Below are 21,959 nucleotides of genomic sequence, written 5' to 3' on the forward strand. Positions count from 1 at the left end.
CAGTCCATTAATTATGTAGTTTTTGCAAACATAATCATGACTGATCCAAATTTGTTTTTCCTTTTCAGCTTGCAAAGCCTGGGCTCTTATCTGGTCTGTGTCACTATCTTTTTCACCAGACACAGATTTTTCACCGTTGGTAACCGTTTGGTCCTTTGTTCCTGAACCAGAAGCAGCAGGGATTTCAGGAACAACAGGAATAGGCTCTTTCAGAACGTAGGCACATTTTTTCAAAGTTAGAAAGAAAAACATTTTTTGTTGCCAACGTTTGAAATGAAGACCTTCAAAAATAAACGGTTTCTCAGTGTTACCAACAGCAGAATTACCGATAACTTCTTCAGTTGCCATGATAGTATGAAACGTCTTAAAATTGTTATTTTTCGGTTTTGGAAAATCGTTTTTGAAAATAATAGCAACTGTGAATTTATCGGCCGAGTCGCGGTTCGATACGCTCTCTTTAAGACGTTTCACGGCACTACCCAAATTGTGCAAGGTAGACTATCAACCGTGAAGTCCCCAGGATAAAACAGCCAATTCAAGCGAAATACCGTTAACTACTGCACTGTAGAAAACGGTCAGAAAAACACCTCCGATGGTTACTACGAACCAGTCTAGATTGATATGCAAATATCAATTCGAAGTGGTAAACCACTTTCTCTGAAACAACAAGAAAAATTAATTTGAAGTAAGAATAATATTGAGAGAGAGAGAAGAGAGAGTTGCAGTTTTTCTGAACGTGAAAATTAATTGTGAGAACTGATGTGTATTTATAGGGAAAGAATGCAACTGATGTGGAGCAAGAAGTGGGAGAGAATCAGGGCCAGCACATCAAAAACGTGGCCATGATTTCAGGAATCTCAGTTATGACTGAGTTCAAAATAATAACGGTAACAATTCCGTTTGACTTGACATTCAGCACACAAAACATGTGCGCATTTGAAACGGTAAGCACACTTAGTGAAAATTAATTTTTAATTAATTTTTTTTTCACTTCTGAGTATTAAAAATTAGGATATCACCAAGCCCAAGCCCAAGCCCAAGCCCAGGCCCAGGCCCAGGCCCGGCCCGAACCGAGCCGAGCCGGCCGGACGGCGGCGGCGCGCGCGTGTGATATTCGACATTGTGTGCGGTCTCCCTTTCTTACAAAAGTGGGTACCCCAAGGGCACACCCTTGGTTGCCACTTTGTGGTATATAAACACTACTAAAGGTAGTGACCCATCCAATGTGGGACTTAAAAGTGAACTTTTTCAAATTCACACCTTTAGTTCTTTCACTTGTGTTTACATCTATGCCAAGTTCATCATACAAGTAGCTAAGTTGCTAACTTGTTCAACAATGTTCCAACACAAGTAACTGAAACTCGTTGGCAAAAGCCGCATACAGGGCGGTACAAGTGTAACATAGATGCTTCGTTCTCTGTTCGGCAGAATAAAGTTGGAATAGGAATGTGTATACGAGATGATCAAGGACAATTTGTTCTAGCCAAAACTGAATGGATGTCACCCATCACAAATACTGATATTGGTGAAGCTCTTGGTTTGCTTAGCGCTCTGAAATGGGTTCATGATTTGCAGCTAGAAAATGTGGACTTTGAACTAGACTCCAAGAATGTTGTTACAAGCTTTCATAGTAAGCACAATAATGTGTCTGAGCTTGGTGATGTTATTAGAGATTGTGTTCGTTTGCACAAAACTTATTTTAGAAACTCTAGTGTTGAGTTTATTAGGAGACAAGCCAATGAGGTTGCTCATGCTCTAGCAAGGGTGGCCACTTCTATAGCTAGTTTCCACCTTTTCATTGATATACCCACTTGTATTGTTAACATTCTAAATAATGAAATGCTATAAACTTTTTACTGTAAAAAAAAACGGTTATGGATTGTTGATTTACGTTTTGCTATACTTTCACCCTCAAAATTAGCATAGGGATATCCATGCTTTTACAAATACTACTCACCATATAATATTTTGCGTTTCTGTACTTCACGAAAAGCTTCATTTCCAAGGCTTTTGCTTTTGTAACTCATTCACTTTACCCCCAAAAATATGTGTGACTAAATAAAGAACTTTAATGTATGCTTTGTGAAGTGGCATGTGGCATAGAAGAACACAAATTTGTTGCATATCAAGACAATTTTTTGTGTTAATGGCGGTTATGGGTTGATGTATCTCATTATTTATTGATTTACGTTTTGTGATACCATCACCCTCAAAATTAGCATGGGAATATCCATATTAGTAAGTAGTAACTACTAATAGACATAACACGAGTCGTAACGTTACGACGATATTTTTTTAAGTTATACTAGTTTAGTAATCAAAATTGGTTGCAATTATAAATATTTAAATTGAAAGAAACAATTACATAGAACATACTTATATATCAGTTAGAATTTATCTCATGTAAAATAGTTTTTTTAAAATTTTTATTAGTAAAAACTTGTCTCGCATATGATAATTATTTTGCATTTTTAATCAGTGATAATTTATCCCGTATATGATAGTTAAAATTTATATATCAGTTAGAATTTACCCCGTGTAATTTTTGAAATTTTTATTAATAAGAACTTGTGTCACATATGATAATTATTTTGAATTTTTTATCAGTGAAAATTTATCTCGTATATGATAGTTAAAATTTATATATGAGTTTGAATTAACCCCGTGTAAAACAGTTTTTTTTGAAATTTTTATTAGTAAAAACTTGTGTCACATATGATAATTATTTTGAATTTTTTATCGGTTAAAAATGATTCCGTATATGATAGTTAAAATTTATATATTAAAATTAACCCCGTGTAAAATAGTTTTTTTTGAAATTTTTATCGGTTAGAACTTGTCTCACATATGATAATTATTTGAAATTTTTATCGGTGATAATTTGTGTATCAGATATAATAGAATTTTGAATAAGTGAAGAGAGGGAAAAAAAATTGAATTTGAAATTTTGTGTCATACATTAGGAACCAAAATAGGAAAAGGAAAAAGAGTCTAACATTATTTTGCTGTTTCAATGTGAAATCCACGTGGCTCAATGTTAAGCGTATGATTGATCTAAAGGTACATAAAGACTAAACCGATCTGATTCTAGAAGCTTTCATAGAGCAAACCCTTAAAACGCCTCTCGTTTCAGTGCTGATTTGTTGCCGCGCGTATTCCTTCTCCCACCCTCCGCCGCCGTCAGTCAGTTTGTTTCACCATCTTCTCGTTTCAATTGAGCTTCCATTAATATTCAAGTAAGTCAATTCGATTCAATCTCTAATTTACTGAACAAATTATGCAATTAATTATGTTCTTAAAGAAAACCTAGATTTATGTTTGAATTCATCACTTAAAGGAAAAAAAGTGTTTCAATTCTGCAATATTTGTTCACTAATAACATAGATAATGCATACAATATACACAAAGTAATTACTAATATTTTTCAATATTTACCGAGTTTACTTCTACGCTTTGTTTCAGAGTTGGTTATTGGAGGGAGGGGAAGAGGAGGTTTGTGGGAGATAAACATAAACCCCCCTGTTTTGTAAATAATAAAAAAAAACAAGGAAATAGATTTTTCATTTGTATAATCTTATATTTAATTAGATTTTTATTTTGGCCTTTTTGGTTGCTACTAGATGTAGAAATGAAAAGAATTTGCTCTTGTTGTATGCTTTGTTTTTCTATGCGGATTGTATCTGGTAGTAGTGTTTGATAAATGATGTTGTAGTTATATTTTCTGGAATATGGATTTAGAGAAAAATGCATGTGTTAGTGTTAGTGTATCTTGTAGTAGGCTACTACTCTGTATAGTTGATACCTAAGTTTGATTGATAGTTAGATGATGGTTCATGAAATTTAACTTTAAAATTTTGATTCTTTAGTAAGTTAATAGTGTTTGAAGTGCAGGTTACTCTGTATTGCAGTTGAGTTTAATATATAACTAGATTAGACGGTTCATTGAATGTTATTCAGAATTTTTGGGTAGTTATTGTTTGGAATGTAATCTGGTTTGTGTTGATGTATGCATATATATGGGATTGATTCCAATGTTAGGGAATTAGACAACGTCTCATGATTGGTCCTGGGCAATAATAATTTGTTGTGGTCAATGGTTGTCGGTTTGTTATTGCTATCAAGATAATAATAGTAATAGTATGAGTTGTACAGAAAATCCATGCTTGAGTGATTGATGAAATGCGAGAATAGAAGATCCTGGTGCCTTATGGACAAGTATTAGTTATCAATCATATATTTTATTATAATAAAATGCATTTGTTTGTTGTTAAATAAGGTTCAAATTCAATTGAGTGCTTGAATTTTTTATTTATTTAGGCGTTAGTTTAAAAGGAATCATGTCTACCATTGAAAGAGAGATATTGGCAGCAGAGATGGACTCCTCTGCCCGATATTTTTTTTGAAGTAATTCAATATGCATGAAGTTGAGCTCAGTGGCCTTTGATAGGGTAGGGGTTGGGGCAGTTAGTAACCATGGGATAATATCATTCAAATTTTGTCATTATTCTTTCTTTTTCATTTTGATGGCAAACTAACCAGTTTTTTTAGTATTATTATTGAATTTCAAACTACTGTGTAATGTTTTTGATACTGAATGATCCGTTTGTGCTAATGTTCTGAATAAGATACCTTTTTTTATTATTATATTTTGTTCTGAATCGGTCACTTGTTATTCATTTGAAATCATAACTTGGCGCTCTGGGTTTAGTGGTTTACATGTTCAAAGTTCAAACATTTTTTTTCAGATCCTTTTCACGTTTATTTGATACCTTTTGAGAGGAGTATTTGATATGACTCGGTTAAGATTGGAAACAATGTATATTTCACTTTTTTAAGTAATTGAAAGTGATTTTTCTAAGCTTGAGGTCAGATTGGATATTCTGTATGTAATTTATTTTGATTTTAATATATAATTCATGGAGAGTTTAAGACAATAGCTATGCTGGACACAAAATTTTCTTGGACACTTCATATACACTTAGATAACAGATTTTTTATTTTAAATTAATAAATATATGGGAATACCACAATAACTAAATAAATAATATCATTTTATGACATCTATAATAACTCAACTTAATTTTGTAATATTGATTTTCTCAATTATTCTATTTTTTGCTATTACTCTGTTAATTTTAAAGAAATGTTTTATAACCATGTTGTGTTCTATAATGAAGGTGTTTATTCTGCTGTCATTGGAGGAGAGGGGCTCATAACGAAGATGGAGACTCTGAGCAAGAAAAACAAAAGAACTGAAGACAAAGAGAGCGAAACCAACGGAGGTGATTCACATATGTCTGAAAGCAATGCAGTTGATGATCTTCCTTTGGCCAAAAGTAATGATTATCAACATTTGGTCGAAAGCAATAAAAGTGAAGATGGCAAGCAGGGCAAGAAGAAAAATAAAAAGAAGAAAACGAGTGAAGAAAGCAAAGATAAGGAGTATAAGGAGTTGAAAAGCAACGAATGTGAAGATGATAACCAAGGAAAGAAGATAAAAAAGAAGCAGATGCTAATTGAAGGAAACACACCGAAGGAGTGTAATGACTTTAGGAGCAATGTAGATGAAGATGGAAAGCAAGACAAAAAGGTGAAGAAAAAGAAGAAGAAACTAAGTGAAGAATGCATACATAAGGAGTTCGAAAGCAATGAATGTGAAGATGATAACCAAGGAAAGATGAAAAAGAAGCAGAAGCTAATTGAAGGAAACACACTAAAGGAGGGTAATGACTTTAGAAGCAATGGAGATGAAGATGGCAAGCAAGACAAAAAGATGAAGAAAAAGAAGAAACTAAACGAAGAAAGCAACCATACGGAGTATAACGAGCGCAATAGCAATGAATGTGAAGATGATAACCAAGGAAAGAAGATGAAAAAAAAGCAGAAGTTAATTGAAGGAAACTTTGGAAGCAATGGAGGCGAAGATGGTGAGCAAGACAAGAAGATGAAGAAAAAGAAACTAAGTGAAGAAAGTAAACATAAGGAGCGTAATGAGTTCAAAAGCAATGGATGTGAAGATGACCAAGGCAAGAAGATGAAAAAGAAGCGGAAACTAGTGGAAGGAAACACACTTAATGAGTGTAATGACTCTAGAAGCAATGAATGTGAAGATGGTGAGCAAGACAAGATGAAGAAAAAGAAAAAGAAACTAAGTGAAGAAAGTAAACATAAGGAGCGTAATGAGTTCAAAAGCAATGAATGCGAAGATGACCAAGGGAAGAAGATGAAAAAGAAGCGGAAACTAATGGAAGGAAACACACTTAATGAGTGTAATGACTCTAGAAGCAATGAATGTGAAGATGGTGAGCAAGACAAAAAGATGAAGAAAAAGAAAAAGAAGCCAAGTGAAGAAAGTAAACATAAGGAGTCTAGCGAGTTTAAAAGCAATGAAGGGAAACACAAACGAGTAACTTTTTCTGATGAAGTAGAGACGTTTTGTTGTGATGGCTTAGTGCGTGGGAAAAGGTTTTCACCTGAAGAAGACGAGACACTCAAAGCATCTGTTTTTGCCTATATAGATTCTCATGGTCTGGGTGAAGAAGGTCTGGATAAGGTTCTCCATGCCAGGTTACACAGTGAAGTTAGAGGCTGTTGGAAAGAAATTGCACAAGCCCTACCTCATAGGCCCCTGTATAGTGTGTATCAACGTGCTCATGCTTTGTTGGAAAATGTTGGGAGATGTAAGTGGACACCTGACGAGCTTGAATTTATACGGAAGTCCTACGAGCAACATGGACCTGATTGGAGGTTAATAGCTGATGCTTTGGGTAAAAGTCGGGATCAGGTAAAAGATTTGTGGCGCAGATTAAAATATAAGAAAGCGAGACATGGACATTGGTCCCAAGAGGAGTATCAAACTTTATTTAATTTAGTAAACATGGATCTGCGCGCAAGGTCTTTAGAGCCTTTTAGAAAATCACAACATGGTATGTTGCGAGATAATATTTGTTGGGAGGCAATTGGTCACAAATTGGAAACCCGAAACAGTGCATATTGCTGCAAGAAGTGGTATGAGGAGTTAACATCAACAATGGTTGCTCGTGGTGAATGGTGTGATACTGACGACTTCCGCTTGATAGATGCTTTATATACTTTGGATGCTTGCTGCATGGAGGAGGTAGAGTGGGACGAGCTACTTGAGCATAGGTCTGGTGATGCATGCAGAAAACGATGGGAGCAAATGGTTCAACATCTTGGGGAGCATGCAAGGAAGCCATTTATGGAGCAGGTTGAAGTTCTTACAAAGAGATTCTGCCCTGACTTGTTGGAAGCAAGAGAAACCTTTGACAACAAACCTGTGACTTGTTGATGTTTCTAACCAACAAAATGATTTTGTTAAACTAGAATATATTATGACTTTTTTTGACAAATAGAATATATTATGACTTGTATGGTGTTTTTTGTGGGATAACCGAAACTTTTTCTGTTATATTTTAGAAAATGTACTTTGTGTTAGAATTTGAGGGTGGTATTCTTGTTCCTATTTAATAAAAGTTGAAACTTACTTCAAAGTGTTTGTTTTTATTTAAGTAATAGTTTGGGTAGCTTTCTTTTTAAGAGGATAGTTTGATATTCTTTATTGTCGCTGGTTGTGTTGGCCTGTTATTGTATTGGCCTAAATCATTAAGTTGACCTGGTGTTTGAGTTATTCTTAAGCTACATTGAGACTTTGAATAGGAACACTGATAAGAAGTTGAGTCCTAAATTTTGTGGATCATTTCAGATTGTGAGGATGGTAAAAGCCAGATGTGTATCAGCTACTACTACCTTCTGAGTGTAGTATAGCTATCCAGTATCCACAAATAACTTCTCAATCTTTACCCCCTATGCTGTTTGATGATTTAGAATTGAAGGTGTAGCCAACTTTTGTCTTACTAGTCCTCAATCACTCTTTTGGAGTTATTGATGTCTTGATCTCTTGTTAGAATTTTCTGGTTTTTTTGACTTGTTGGGTATGGAAAATCAATACTAGGACCATGAAGCATTTTCCAGCTGCTCACTGCGAGAACATAGTGGCTATTTTGAGGCTTGTTTTGTTAGCATATCTCCGGTTATCACTTAACAATGCCCATGTTAAGAAGCAGGGTGCCAATTGGGTCATTTTCTGTTGATTTAGGTAGTTAGAGTCGGGTAACATTTAGTAGTTATAGAAGCTCTAACAGAATTAACAGATTGACAGTGAGACGACAAAATAAAGATATAATAAAGAGAATATGGTTTTTTGTTTTGTAGATTTAAATGATTTCAGTAATTAACTACTAGGATGTTACTTCAACATTAATGGCCAGATAAGTGATATGTTGATGTTAATTGGATTTAACGACTTAGAGTTGTCCCATAAATGTTTTGTAGACCCTGTGTTGGAAGGATCAAGGAATGTCTAAGGTGAAAAATAAGAGTTGAATGTAAGCTTCTGAACTTTGAGAATGCCAAAAGAAAATCAGAATATGCAAATAGTTAATGATTAAGATATGAAAACTAATAGAGTTAGTAAAAATGAACAAGATAACAGTTAATTGTTTGAATGAAAGTATTGAGCTCAAAAGCTCGACAATGGTATAGATGCATGCAAATATGATAAACCACAGAGTACTACAACAAATTTCTGCTTATTTGTACATGTCTTGATTTTTCAGAGCCATAATTTCAGCCATGGTAATACCAAGAAGAAAAGATGAAGTAATTGATATGAAGGCTCATATAGCATAACCGGTAAAAGATCATTTCTCCTTTTTATTTGAATTTGTATTAGTAAAAACAAATTATTCGAAGAACAATACAAGTAGAGTTTTACATTGCTACTGCAATCTGTCTTAGCTGGTTGACCGTTTTGATTGAACATATTTACAACTCAAAGATGTTTAAAATATATCATGTGTCTAATTATAACAAATATGGAACCAACCCTGTCATGATTGTGACAAACATGTTTTTATTAATACTCTTTTGTTGGCAACTCAATACACTGTCAAGTATCTGTGATAAATAGTGTCGCTTGAGTGTTTCTTATAATTTTTTTTTTTGGTATTAACTCTCTAGTTCCCAGGGGAAGGGGGCCTCGGTAATCCAGAGTTCGGTTGTGGATTAAGTAAAGTCTGACCAAGAATTGTCCTCACCAGGAATCGAACTCAGGTTCTCCCAAACTATTTGTCCTAGGGGGAGTTCGTTAACTACTTGAACCCAATGTCTTAGTTAGTGTTTCTTATAATTACACTTTCCTAAAATATGACTGAAGAATAGATTGAATGTTTCTTATAATTAAACTATGTTAGGTAACTTTAATGTCTGAACTTATTTATTTCAAATATTTTGAAGAGTGTCTTCCGCATAATGCTTCTCTACTGCATTGACTTCCATTCTTGCTGCTATCAAATGATATTGTTAATGTTGTCCATTACAGTTTGTGTGACAAATTGTCCATTATAGTTGATGACTCCTATTGCATCTTTAGTTATAACTTAATGACTATTTCTTTTTATCGATATTAATGTTCAGCCTGCTTATTTGATGTTTCATCCTTCAGATTTTGTGGCTTGTTTTTTTGCAGTCACTTCTATTTTTCATTTGAATCTTGCATCTGGGAGGAATCCAGGAAACGTCTTCAGCTCCTTTTTGATTTCCTTGGTAAAAAACATATAAGCTACGTCAGTGTGATAGGTATATCAGAAAGATACTGATTGAACAAGTAAATTTTGTTAGGCGAACTGCTTCTGCAATAAGCTAGGTCAGTGTGATATCTTTTGAAAATTATTTATAAGTTAGAGACATCCCTTATCATACAAATCAATTTTGTGAAGTTGAGTTAGACTCAACCCAAGTTGTAACAATTTTCATTGCCGAACACTCCAGAACTTGTCGGATGGAACGGTCAATATTCGTGTACAATATGTTTCAATTTTACGTGCAATTCTTACCAATGTGAATGCCGATTTGAGAATGTAAAAAGAGTGTTATGCAGTGAAGCAAGCTCTGAAGAAATGAGTACCGAGCTTTCGGACACCTAAGTTGATCCGGCTCTATGGGAAATTAGTGGCCACATGAAGTGTTGAAGAGGAATAAAGAAGAGCTATGATGAGGGATTTGAAGCCATTGCTTGGAGGCTTCTTGCAGAGATTTTGCTATACTTTTTCAGTTCCAATCTGTACTTGTTATGGTGGATTTATGTTTACATAGTTGTTTTTTAGAATCTTGACCAAAATAAAGATGTTATTTAAACTCAAAATTGTTTCATGTTGGTTTTTTCAAATATGTTCTGGTTCTATTAAATTGTACAGTTATTTCAGTTCTTTCTTTGTACATTTGCTACAATAATATTTTTAAATAGATGTATGTTCCTTCCACAGGTGATTGAAGCAATCCAGATTCTGTTATAGCCTATAGGCAGAGAACTATTGCTTACCCTTTTTGTTATAAGAATTGGGAATGTGCTATTGAAACTTAATTGTTGAACACAACTAGTAACAAAAGGAAATAATAATGAAAGCAAAGGATGATGAACACAATAAGTTTGATAACGGAGTTCCTCGTTCATAGGTACGTCTCCGACTGTAAAATTCGTTACAGTTCAATTCTATTAGATGAATGAATGAATTAAGGTTTCAGTGTTATAAGCAGTATTTATAATAATAATATTTTGCTCCGCTAGCTTAGTTCCTCGGCCCGGCCCTCTTCCTGATACATATCTCAACAATGTTGCTCAATGCCAAATTTTTAACTCATGGCTTATAACTTGTAAGTTTATATTGAAAGAAATAAAACACCTGTTTGGTAACATTTTTTTTTTTCACGAGCTTATGATAAACAAATTCAATTATAGCTTAAAATCCAACTGTAAAATCTGTTGTGAGACAAAACCATATATCTAGATTATTTCACTAGGATCAAACCTGCTAGCTGCTACTAATTGAACAACAACCCTTTGAGAAATAATATCAAAATAAATTATATTATCTTAACGAGCTTCCACTACTACTCCTGTCATATTTGGAAGGTGACAAAGAAATCTTCATCACGTTTAGGCAAAGACAAATTTAGAAAGTTCTACTAGTGGTGGCAAATTTATATACTATAATTATTTATTTTGAAAACACAATACACGCTTGATGAAATGAAACAATGATATTTCTTTTTTGTACTATAATTAATTTTCTTAAGGACCATTTTGTATGACAAAAATTTACTCAGTAACTTGTTCTACAAAATTTAGTTCTTCCTTCATTTTTATTATATTTTTAGTTTCTGAAAAATTATTATACACTTTGTTTTTGTTCTCATTGTTAGTTAACTTGTATTTTTGAATAATTTTTTCACAAGTATATTTAGAACATTATAAAAAGTTTTTCTAGAAAAAACAAGCTCAAGATAAAACAAGCATGGGAAACTAGAAGAAGTACCAATACCGAAGAGGAAGTTCCTACCCGGTCTAGGAGTCCACCTCCACGATACTCTCCATGATTTTGGGAGTTTTATAGTCGAATATAGAAGTATGGCTAGTCAACTTCTATTGGGTTCGATCGATCTAGAGATTTTTTTTTTGTGGGAAACCTTGCCTCATGTCCTCATTGAGGACTAGTTTAGAGACACTCTCCATAATTTTGGATTTGTTTTTATTCCTTTTTTGTTTTTGCTTTTATTATTTTTGTTCTTTTATTTTTTTTCTTTTGCTTTTTATTTGGGTAATGTTTGGTCTCCCTCACTTTGTGTAGTTTCTCCTTTTTTATATTATATATATATATGAGCATAGATGTATAAGATTAGTGGTACTAGATGTCTCTCTGATGTCTACTAGTCACTATGATGTCTCATAATGCTCTTAATTTACCTAAAAAAAATAATTTTTTTTATAGGTGATGATTTTTGTTATTTTTATTTTGAACTTCTGTCGTTTAAAGAATTCATATTTAATTCATATCAAGTTCTAAATTTTAGTAAATAAACTTTATATGATATTTTAAGCATACCTATGAAAAATTATATTAAAAAATTTTAAAGTTTAAACAAATTTAGTTATTTTTTATCAAATAGTGTAGTGGCTAGAAATTTCATCTATCAGGTGAATAAGTTGAATGACCTGAGTTCAAAATACAATGTCCCTGCCAACTAAATTTAGTTTATTGATAATTAAAAATAAATATACAAAATCCACTTGGGTTGGTTTAGTGGTATTAACTTTGGTTCTTGGAGTATGCTTCTATCAATGTTTCATGTTCGATTCCCTCAAGTGCCAAATTCGGCAGACTAGTCTATACAGAGCAAAAAAAACTCAGCCTTTAAATGAAGTCTCGCAAATGAACGGTAAAATTGATCCCCTCTAATTACCGAGTTTATAAATTAAACAAAATATAAAATTTTGTAAGAAAAAATAACTAACGATATTAAATAATGTTATCCACAAAGGCACATAGTTGTCATATGAGTCATCATGTAACATAAATTGTCCCAAACTTAATCCAGTAAAGACATGGACAGCCCACAACTATATAACCTTCTTGTTTCGCACGTGTCACCCCACAACCCTTAAACCCAATCCAACTCACTCCCTCTTTCTCTCTCATAATAACCCTTCTTTTTCTTTCCTTCACAATCACTCCTATTTTTGGTTACTTTCAATTTCAACACTTTCAAATTTCACATTTCAACCACCAAATAAATAAATCCAACACAAAATTCACAATCCTTGTGAAAAATAACAACATTTTACTATTATTTACATTTTGATATCTTACCTTAAACACAAAAACAAGATGAGTTTGGTTTGAATTTGGATAGCTATATATATATATTACTACAAAACAATACAAGTACAACAAACCAAACCAAACAAAACAAAACAAGCCCTTATTATTCTAGAGTGTGTGTTGTGGTGTTATAGACTTTGAAATTGAAAAAACCAAACTACAACCTTTGTCTCATCCCACTTGGAATTCCACCTCATCCTTTTTTTCTTAACGCCATGAAAACAGGTCAGTCCCTCTTTTCTCTCCTCATGCTTTTTCTGTTAATTTTTGTTAGATCCCATTTTTGAAATTTTTTATTTGCTTAATTAGTAGTATTTCCTCTTTTTGTTTATCCCTTTTCACCATACAATAGTAACAATGCTTTATTTTCAATTTTTGATATTGGTATTTTTGGGTCGCTTATTTAATTTTTTTTATTGGATAATACATAAAAGGGTAGCTAGAAAAGGAAAAAGAATAGCTAAATTAATGATTAAGTATTAATAGTACACAATTTTGAGTGATTTAAAGATTGTGATAATTAACCTGTTGTTGGTTCAACGGTGATTGACACCGAACTTGATTGGGAGGACCATAGTTTGATCCCCTGCCACTGACACTGTGATCGGGATAGGGCTGAAACCACTTGATACGAAAACTGACCCCCCGAACTAGATTAAACTGGTGGTGAAATAAAATAAAAAAAGTTTGTGATAATTATTGGTGAGGAAAGTAATTTTGGCTTTTGGGTATGTTGATGTGGCATTCTCTAAAACAAAAAAGCAAAGTAATTGGAAGAGGAATAGTTGCTAGTGCTTATTATTTTTGTTTAGGTTTAATTTACCATGATTTATCTTGTTGTAGTGTTGGAGTGAAGTAGATTTTGGGTTAGTTGGGTTGGTTTACTGATCTATAAGAGGTAAGGAAATAACAAATAGTATAATAGAAATTTAGCATCTTGTGTGGATAAGCCCATAGGGAAAGATTTTGCTTTGATTTTTTAGGTGTACAAGAGAGAAAAAAATGAAGGAATTTGAAATAATTAAATAATTTTTTTTTGGCAATAAATAAATAGACTATTTTTTGGCAATAAATAAATAGACTATATTGATGAGAAGAAAACTTTTCATGTGTATTTTCTATCAAAATAAGGATATTAGGACGATGACAAGGTAAGTAATTGATGGCATAGTATGTTATAGTATAGTACAGTAGCATAATATAATACTAGTCATTTAAATCATTATATTTGTGCCCTCTAAGAATATCCAAGAAAAGAATTCTAATTGCATCCAAAACATGATTGTCTTTTGATAAACAATTAATAATGAGATTTAGATCCTCTGAAGTTTAAATTTAGAAAAGGGTAAAATAGTGTTTACCGCCTACAATGTTAGCGAATTTGGGTTTACCCCCTGTAATTTTATTTCCCGATTACCCCCTGTAATGTCAAGATTCCGTCCTATTAGCCCCTCATGGAATATGCTTGTTGTTGTTGGCTTCAGATTTCTCGTAAACGATGCGTGGCATGCTTAGTGAAGTGGGTAAACCAAAATTCACTAACATGATTGTCTTTTGACAAACAATTAATAGTGAGATTTAGATACTCTAAAGTGTAAATTTATAAAATCATGGGTTTGTTGTTTTAACAAATTCATGATTTGTTATGATGTACTTACAATATCTACCTTTGATTTGTTTTTTTATAAACCCTTTGAATTTTAATTAATGGTTGATATTATTACACTCAACAATGAATTGCTCACTTAAGAGGAGTCAAGTCCTTAATAATGGCATGTTAAGCTCGTAAAGAAATAATAACGGTATATTAAAATTCTAGATTCTCACATCACTGAAATTGCATTTTTGAATTTATGTGAAAATAAAATATCCATCAGAAGAATGTTTATTCAGATATGTAACTGACAACAAAAATTGAATATTAAGAACCATTTAGTTTATAATTTTGCATTGAATTTGATAGTTTCTGCTATTTGATTCGAGTGTTTTTAATGACCTGTAATTTGCATTTCGGTATTCAGTATGTGATTTGTTACAAAAGTAGCTGTTCAAGTTGATCTTAAGACTACCACAGATATCAATACGTGATCATAGGTTTTTTTGTTTCGTGCATCAAAAGCGCGGTGTTTCTAAGCTGATTTATGGGGACTAAGGAAGATAGCACAACTAAACCTTCTAAATCATCTTCATCAACTCAGGAGGTACCAACAGTACCACCACCATATCCAGATTGGTCAAATTCCATGCAGGTAGTGGATCGTAAGATAGATTTTTTCATCACATTTTTACTTCCATTCAAGCACTTCTGCAGATAAATTATGATCATATTTAGATAAACAACAAGTGTTTGTACAAGTGCTTATGTATAAACTTTATCTGGAGCAAAGATAAAATACAAGCAAACTATTTTCGTATAAGCTATAAGTTGTTTTCCTCAGCTATCCTGGAGAGCTGTGAAAATAAGCTGAAAATAGATTATGTACATGTCATAATCTGTTTCCAATACCTAGGCTCTCCCAAACATTCTCACAAGTTATTTTGTTAGTAGATAAGCTCAAACAAGTCAGTCCAAACAGGTCCTATGTCAGTAACTAATGATTAACTTCTTATTTAGGCCTACTATAATCCTGGAGCCGCTCCGCCTCCCTATTATGCCTCAACTGTTGCTCCGCCAAACCCCCATCCGTATATGTGGGGAGGCCAGGTAAATGTTGTCCATCATTTGAGATGTATGCCGTTATTATACTATATATGTCAGATAATCATCTCATGCACAATTTTGTTGAATTTTTCAGCATCCTATGATGGCGCCATATGGGACTCCAGTCCCGTATCCTGCTATGTACCCTCCTGGAAATATCTATGCTCATCCTAGCATGGTAGTGGTAAGTTACTTTTTGATTCTCTAATATGTACACCGCCTCTATGTCTCGGCAGAAAAATGTGAACTTGTCATATGCTTGGCATTTATCAAAGCTTGGCATTTTAATTTGTACTAATACTTTTTTTGTTTGATTCTTTTTATCATTTTGCTAGACTCCAAGTGCTATGCACCAAACTACAGAGTTTGAAGGCAAGGGACCTGAGGGAAAGGATAAAGATTCATCTAAAAAATCGAAGGGCACTTCTACTAATACGAGTGCCAAAGCAGGAGAGAGTGCAAAGACAGGCTCAGGTTCAGGCAATGATGGCTTTTCACAAAGGTTTGGCAAACCTCTCTCGATAATTTAAGATCGTTTTGAGAATTTTCCTTTTCAATTTTTTTTCTAAATTTGAATTTCTATATCATTAAACAGTGGTGAAAGTGGTTCAGAGGGTTCATCAAATGGCAGTGATGAGAACCAACAGGTATATGACAGATTACCATCATTACGTGTATCCTCACTTGCATTTAGTAAATAACAACCTTTCTTATGAAACACTGACACAAACATGGACACCAGACACAGCACCGACATGCCTACATCGGTAATAATTTGAGAAAAATGGTATAATTGAAATTTAACTGATAACTATATTTGTCAGTGTCAGTCACCGACACATGTCTAACACCGGACATGACTTCAATCTGAAATGTCAGTGCTACCTAAGTCATTGTTTCTTTATTCACAACAAAAATATGAATTGACTTGATCTAATTACAAGCATGTTGACCAGTTTTTTGTATTTATTTTTTGCCTGATGATTTCTATCTTTGTAGGAATCGGCTAGAAACAAGAAGGGGGGCTTTGACCTCATGCTTGTTAATGGTATGTGTCACCTGCAATCGCTGTTATCTTTTTTTTCTTCGCTGTTTCTGAAACAAGTTAGTGTTTGCATAAACCTCAGGAGCAAACGTACAGAACAATACCACTGGACCCATTTCTCAATCGCCTGTTCCCGGAAATCCTGTTGTCTCGATGCCTGCTACTAATCTTAATATTGGAATGGATTTATGGAATGCATCTCCTGCTAGTGCTGAAGCCGCCAAAATGAGACACAATCAATCTAGTGTTCCCGGAGCTGGTGAACAATGGATGCAACAAGTATGGATCGCATAGTTGTTTTTTTGCAAAAAGATGTTCTGTTATTGTATTGCTTTTTGTGGTCAACACTTTTCATCTTTGTGCTTATGCCAGTGGATAACTTCCTCCAACCTCTTAATGTGTCTCATATTGATTGATATTGATAGGATGATCGTGAGCTGAAAAGACAGAAGAGAAAACAGTCTAATCGAGAGTCAGCTAGGAGGTCAAGACTACGCAAGCAGGTTAGTTATACTTGATGTTCCCGTGAGGGGGAGACTGAGCCAGTTAGTGGTTTCCGTAATTACTTTTTTTTCTTATTCAAATATAAAGAAAATAGAATATGCCCCGACGGTGTAAAGTAATTTTACATTGTCATCCAATAACAAGTAACAACGATGTATTCCGCTAAATCACCCCACTATACCCCACGTTAATTATATGACATGGCAGAATGCTTGATATATATTGAATGTCAGTGTAAATTAATTTACAGGGACAACGCATATCTATTAAACTCATATTTTTATAGGTGGTTTAGGGATGTGTAAAAAATATTATAAAACACCTAATAAGAAAAGTAGATATCATAGCAACCTAGATCCTTTACAATCGTTCACTAGGTCAAGGAAAATCTTAGCCGTTGTATTGTATCAAATTGCAATGTGGATCCAACGACTGAGATTTAGTTGGACAAGTTGAACGGGTTGATCAAATAGCAACCCTGATCCCCTCCAGTAGGAAACAAGGTCAGACTTTTAAAAAATGACTTAGATTTAAATGGTTTGTTATAAACTTATAAGACAATCTAAAATATGTAGCCAACATTACTTAGTTGAAAAAGGCTGTGTTTATTTTCTATATTCATACTTACCATTTTAATTAAGACAAAATGATTTGTTTGCATTTCTCGTCTCGTACCAACCAGGCTGAGTGTGAAGAGCTACAGAAGAGGGTGGAGGCGCTGGGAGGTGAGAATCGAACTCTCAGAGAAGAGCTTCAGAAACTTTCTGAGGAGTGTGAGAAGCTTACATCTGAAAACAATTCTATCAAGGTATGTTGCACTTAATCATTTGGCATATATATATCACAAGTCCATGCCTTAAATTTTATTGTCTGAAAACAATTGATCTAAACAGGAAGAGTTGGAACAATTGTGTGGGCCGGAAGTAGTTGCTAATCTTGAATGAAACAAACAAAACAGTTACTCGGTGTCGTCTTCGGTGGCAATAGTGGAAATTGATTGACTCTTGATTAAGACAAATCTGCAGCTGGAATTTTCTAATCAGTGAACTGGTCTCTTAATTGTGAATAGGATATAATGTTTTTTTACTAATTTTATACCATTAATCTTCAACTGTAATTGCTCTTATAATTTACGCGTAATTTGTACCTATGCGGCGTGAGAATAGAATATGTAGGCTACTGAAAGCACTTCTGTTTCTGTTTAGAATTTAGTTTTGCAACTGATGATGTTGAAAATCTAGTTTAGAATTTAGCACTTCTGTCTAGAATATCTATCATCTACCATCTATTCAAACATACCTTGCTGAGTTTTCATGAAATCAGTTTTCTAAAGTTCAGATTTGTTCATGCATATTTGAGAAGTTATTGGTGGGTATTTATTTTCCATAGTTTTGTGATGATACAGCTTTACATATTTTGTTTGTCCCTACAATTATAGTATTTTTTAGTTTTAGTCTTAGGGGAATAAAATCTAAATATTTAGTCTCATGAACTTAGCTCAATTGGTAAAGACATTGCATATATTATGCAGGCTGAGATTCGAACAATATTTAAACACCGAAGTCATTGCAATGTTTATTAAATTGTTTTCCACTAACTATTTTATTTATTTTTTATATAATTAATAATGTGTTTTAATAAAACAATATTAATTTTGTCAAAAAAAGTAAACCAATATTAATTTAACTATTAAAATCAATCAACTAATTATTTATTTAAGAACCATGCACAATTTATTGAAGAAGTCAAATGAATAAAACAAACCGTGACACACAAAATATTGTTTTCACCTTATGAAGAATCAGATCAAGTGGTTTCGGAAGAAAAGTTGAAATAGTAGCTACTAGAGATTTTAGTATTATTAGAGGGATTGATATTCAACGACTCTACAATTACTAGTCCACACTATCGGATTCGCAAGAGCCGAACCATGCCACACAAGATTCCTCCAACGTTAACATATTATTTAATAACCTCCACACAAAGAGCGTTCAACGTGACCACCTTATTCCAAAACCAAGCCTATGTTTGGATTGGTGGTACAAAATGGAATGGGGCGGAATGAAACATAATGGAATGGAGTGGAACGGAGCGGAATGGAGTAAAGATATCATTCCATTGTTTGGATATATTTTATAACTAGTAATAGACCCGTGCATTCGCACGGGTCGTAATGTTACGACGTTAATTTGTTAAGTAACCCTTTGTGATAGCAAATTAGAAGGAAAATATATATTTTACATACTAATTATAAATAAAGCATATTTTTTTCAAATATGCATTCAGTATAAAAATTTTATCGACAAATTATTTTTAATTGCAAAAAGACATAATTAGATATTACAGAAGAAATTTGTAAATAGCATGTCAATAATATATTAAACATTAAAGAAATTGATGTTTTGGTTTATAAAATAATGAATGAGGAACTAAATATAATAAATAAAATAATGGGTAGTTAATCCGAATTACAATAAAGAATAGTTTTTTGAATAGTCGAAAAATAATAGAAAAATTAAATTAGACATCATTTAAAATTCTAATAAACATATGTTAACAAATAATGCATATTACTTGATTCAAGTAATCACATCAAACATAAAAAAAAAAAAAAAAAACATTAATAGCTTCTTCATTGACACGGATGGTAATATGATGCTGTTCAATTTGGAAGTCACAATTGGGATAGGTTACTAAATAAATAAACTGTTTGGTTTGGACACTAATTTATAATATAAATTAAGCATAATATAATGAAATATTTATTCATTACATCATATTTTATAAGATAATACATAATTGATAGTACGACAGTCATTGAATTAGCTTAACTAAAACAACATTGTTTTCATAATAGTGATTACATATGAACTTCAATTGATTTCCAGGCTGAATGTTGTTAAGTTGACAAAAATATCTCCATCCTTCTCCAAACTTGACGGTCAAATTTTGTTCATATGACACCATAAGTCTACAAATAACAATGTTACCTAATGGTCCACAAAGTTTAAATTCAGAATAATTAGTCTGGGAGATGAGATAATGTCCAAAACGCTGGGAAAGGACCTGTAAATTTAAATTCAATACTCTTTCATTAAAATGTTGCAAAAAAATAGTTAAATTTTATGTTTTTTTGAAAAATAGAATACTCACAAATTCAGATATGATGTTGTTTTCGTCGGGCACAGTTTGACAATCATACGAAGTTGCTCTACTCATGCTATGATAAGATGGAAGAAGACTTCTGGAAGGTCTGATGAAATTATCATTAGGAAAGAACTTTCTCCAAAGTAGAAAAGTGTAAGTTTTTTAATGTCAAGCCAATTATAATGGTTTCTTAATTCTGTCCAGCCATTGGTTAGACGTGGTAGGATTGTGGAACCATTGAAATTAACATTGTGACAAACACCTTCATCATCAAAGAACTTCCACTGATTACTGATCTCATGGAAGAAGTTAACTAAAAAAAAAGGATCCACCTCTCCATATATCTGCATTCAGATTAATACTCACATCACAATTGAGTTTTGAAGCATGAAAAAAATAATGAGTTACAAATCGAACCTGATTTGGAGCATGAACTGTAACAAACATTCCTTTAGGACTTCCTTGCAAGATAGGAGGCCACCTTGATGCCATTGAATTTGAGATGTTATGAATGATTCATTGTGGAACATTAGAAGTTGATTGACTTTATAGACATAGTTTAATATAATATATTTTAATTTTATGATAGGATTAGCTGTATTTTGTCTTCTTTAAAGGATATGACAATAGATAAAAAGTTTGAAAGGATGTTACAAATGTGATGTGAGTATCAATAAAAAGTAGTGTCTGTCTTTTTTTCCTTACAAAACAGACATTTCATGTGCTGATTATTTGTGTCTTACTCTTTTGTCAATAGCATGTTAAGAATATTTTATCAATTAACTAATATATGATGTAACATATCAATGGCATTTGAGTACAACTCTATTGATTAGGTTAAATTGTAGTACAAATATGATATTGTAGCATAGCATGTGAAGATAATGGTTATATATTAGCATAACATATTAATACCAAACATGATTAACACAATCAAAATAGTAGAAAGAACTTAGTCGTTACATACATGTAAAATTTGAATGCAAACATGCAACATATTAAATAATTCATGATAGTTAAAGGTCTATAACAATGTTATCACTAAATAAAAGTCATACAAACACATGACATACAACTTGAACAACATTGAAACCTGAGTTTTGTTTTTGCAACTGCAACATATCACAAATTGCTAGGTAGAACTGATAGCTTGGTTAGTGTTTGAACGCACAATGTCAATGTGAAGAATGTTTGATCCCCTCTCAAGTTCAAAAATCAATCGGTCCCCTTGATTCAGACTATTAGCCAACGCCCAGGTATACCATCCTTTAGTTAAGTATTTCTCAACAATCTTTTTGTTTTTCTTCTTCTTGTTCTTTCTTTGGTAAGTCTTAACAGTGCACCTAATTCCACTCATTTTATGTGGAGTGTCTATGAATACACATTCCTTGCCACTCAATACAAACTGAGAAATTTTAGGTGGAATGTGCTATAAGAAAAAAAAATAACTAATCATAAAGTTTGTAAATCAAAATAAATGATATTAAAATAAGTAAATGACTGTATCAAAATAATAAAGAGTTATGTATTTGCTTACCAAGACTTGAGATTTAGTCCTGCAAGCACATGCCTTACTTACTATGACTTCCCATTTATACATATTCTGATCATTAACTTCTTCATTATCATCAATGTCATCTTCAGTTACATTTTCATATGAATGCATAGATGATTCAGGACTTGAAACAATATAGCAATCTGAATCCGAATCATTACCTGATAAATCAATAATGTCTTCATTATTGATCAGAGTCATGTTAAATAGATTGTCATTAATCTGATAGTTGAGAATTACTGAAGTTGGTTCATGAAAGGAAAAGACAGT

General features: G+C 32.9%; 3 protein-coding genes across 7 annotated transcripts; all 3 read left to right on the forward strand.

Annotated features, from left to right (window-relative positions):
• The first annotated feature begins 1,289 nt into the window (after positions 1-1,289).
• LOC123922796 lies at positions 1,290-1,863 on the forward strand. The gene is made up of 2 exons (XM_045975485.1): positions 1,290-1,296; positions 1,352-1,863. Exons 1-2 carry the CDS (start codon positions 1,290-1,292, stop codon positions 1,846-1,848), a joined length of 504 nt encoding a protein of 167 aa, XP_045831441.1. The 3' UTR covers positions 1,849-1,863.
• A 1,229-nt stretch (positions 1,864-3,092) lies between these two features.
• LOC123920805 (RNA polymerase I termination factor-like) lies at positions 3,093-10,297 on the forward strand. 4 transcript variants are annotated; one of them, XR_006813762.1, is made up of 5 exons: positions 3,110-3,236; positions 5,178-7,335; positions 8,637-8,712; positions 9,548-9,724; positions 9,850-10,294. XR_006813762.1 is itself a non-coding variant. In XM_045973126.1 (3 exons), exons 2-3 carry the CDS (start codon positions 5,222-5,224, stop codon positions 7,307-7,309), a joined length of 1,905 nt encoding a protein of 634 aa, XP_045829082.1. In that variant the 5' UTR covers positions 3,110-3,236; positions 5,178-5,221; the 3' UTR covers positions 7,310-7,529. The 4 variants fall into 4 exon arrangements, 2 of the variants coding, with proteins under 2 accessions (XP_045829081.1, XP_045829082.1); XR_006813761.1 differs by having other exon boundaries at positions 9,548-10,297; XM_045973126.1 differs by lacking the exons at positions 8,637-8,712; positions 9,548-9,724; positions 9,850-10,294 and having other exon boundaries at positions 5,178-5,944; positions 6,128-7,529.
• Positions 10,298-12,514: 2,217 nt separating this feature from the next.
• On the forward strand, positions 12,515-18,306 carry LOC123920807 (G-box-binding factor 1). Of its 2 annotated transcripts, none has more exons than XM_045973127.1 (11): positions 12,515-12,962; positions 14,759-14,986; positions 15,352-15,441; positions 15,533-15,622; positions 15,774-15,940; positions 16,034-16,085; positions 16,438-16,486; positions 16,566-16,762; positions 16,909-16,986; positions 17,670-17,795; positions 17,881-18,306. In XM_045973127.1, exons 2-11 carry the CDS (start codon positions 14,879-14,881, stop codon positions 17,929-17,931), a joined length of 1,008 nt encoding a protein of 335 aa, XP_045829083.1. In that variant the 5' UTR covers positions 12,515-12,962; positions 14,759-14,878; the 3' UTR covers positions 17,932-18,306. The 2 variants fall into 2 exon arrangements, with proteins under 2 accessions (XP_045829083.1, XP_045829084.1); XM_045973128.1 differs by having other exon boundaries at positions 12,538-12,962; positions 14,812-14,986.
• The last annotated feature ends 3,653 nt before the right edge of the window (positions 18,307-21,959 follow it).

The sequence above is a fragment of the Trifolium pratense genome, linkage group LG4, assembly GCF_020283565.1.
Source record: "Trifolium pratense cultivar HEN17-A07 linkage group LG4, ARS_RC_1.1, whole genome shotgun sequence".
NCBI lineage: Eukaryota > Viridiplantae > Streptophyta > Magnoliopsida > Fabales > Fabaceae > Trifolium > Trifolium pratense.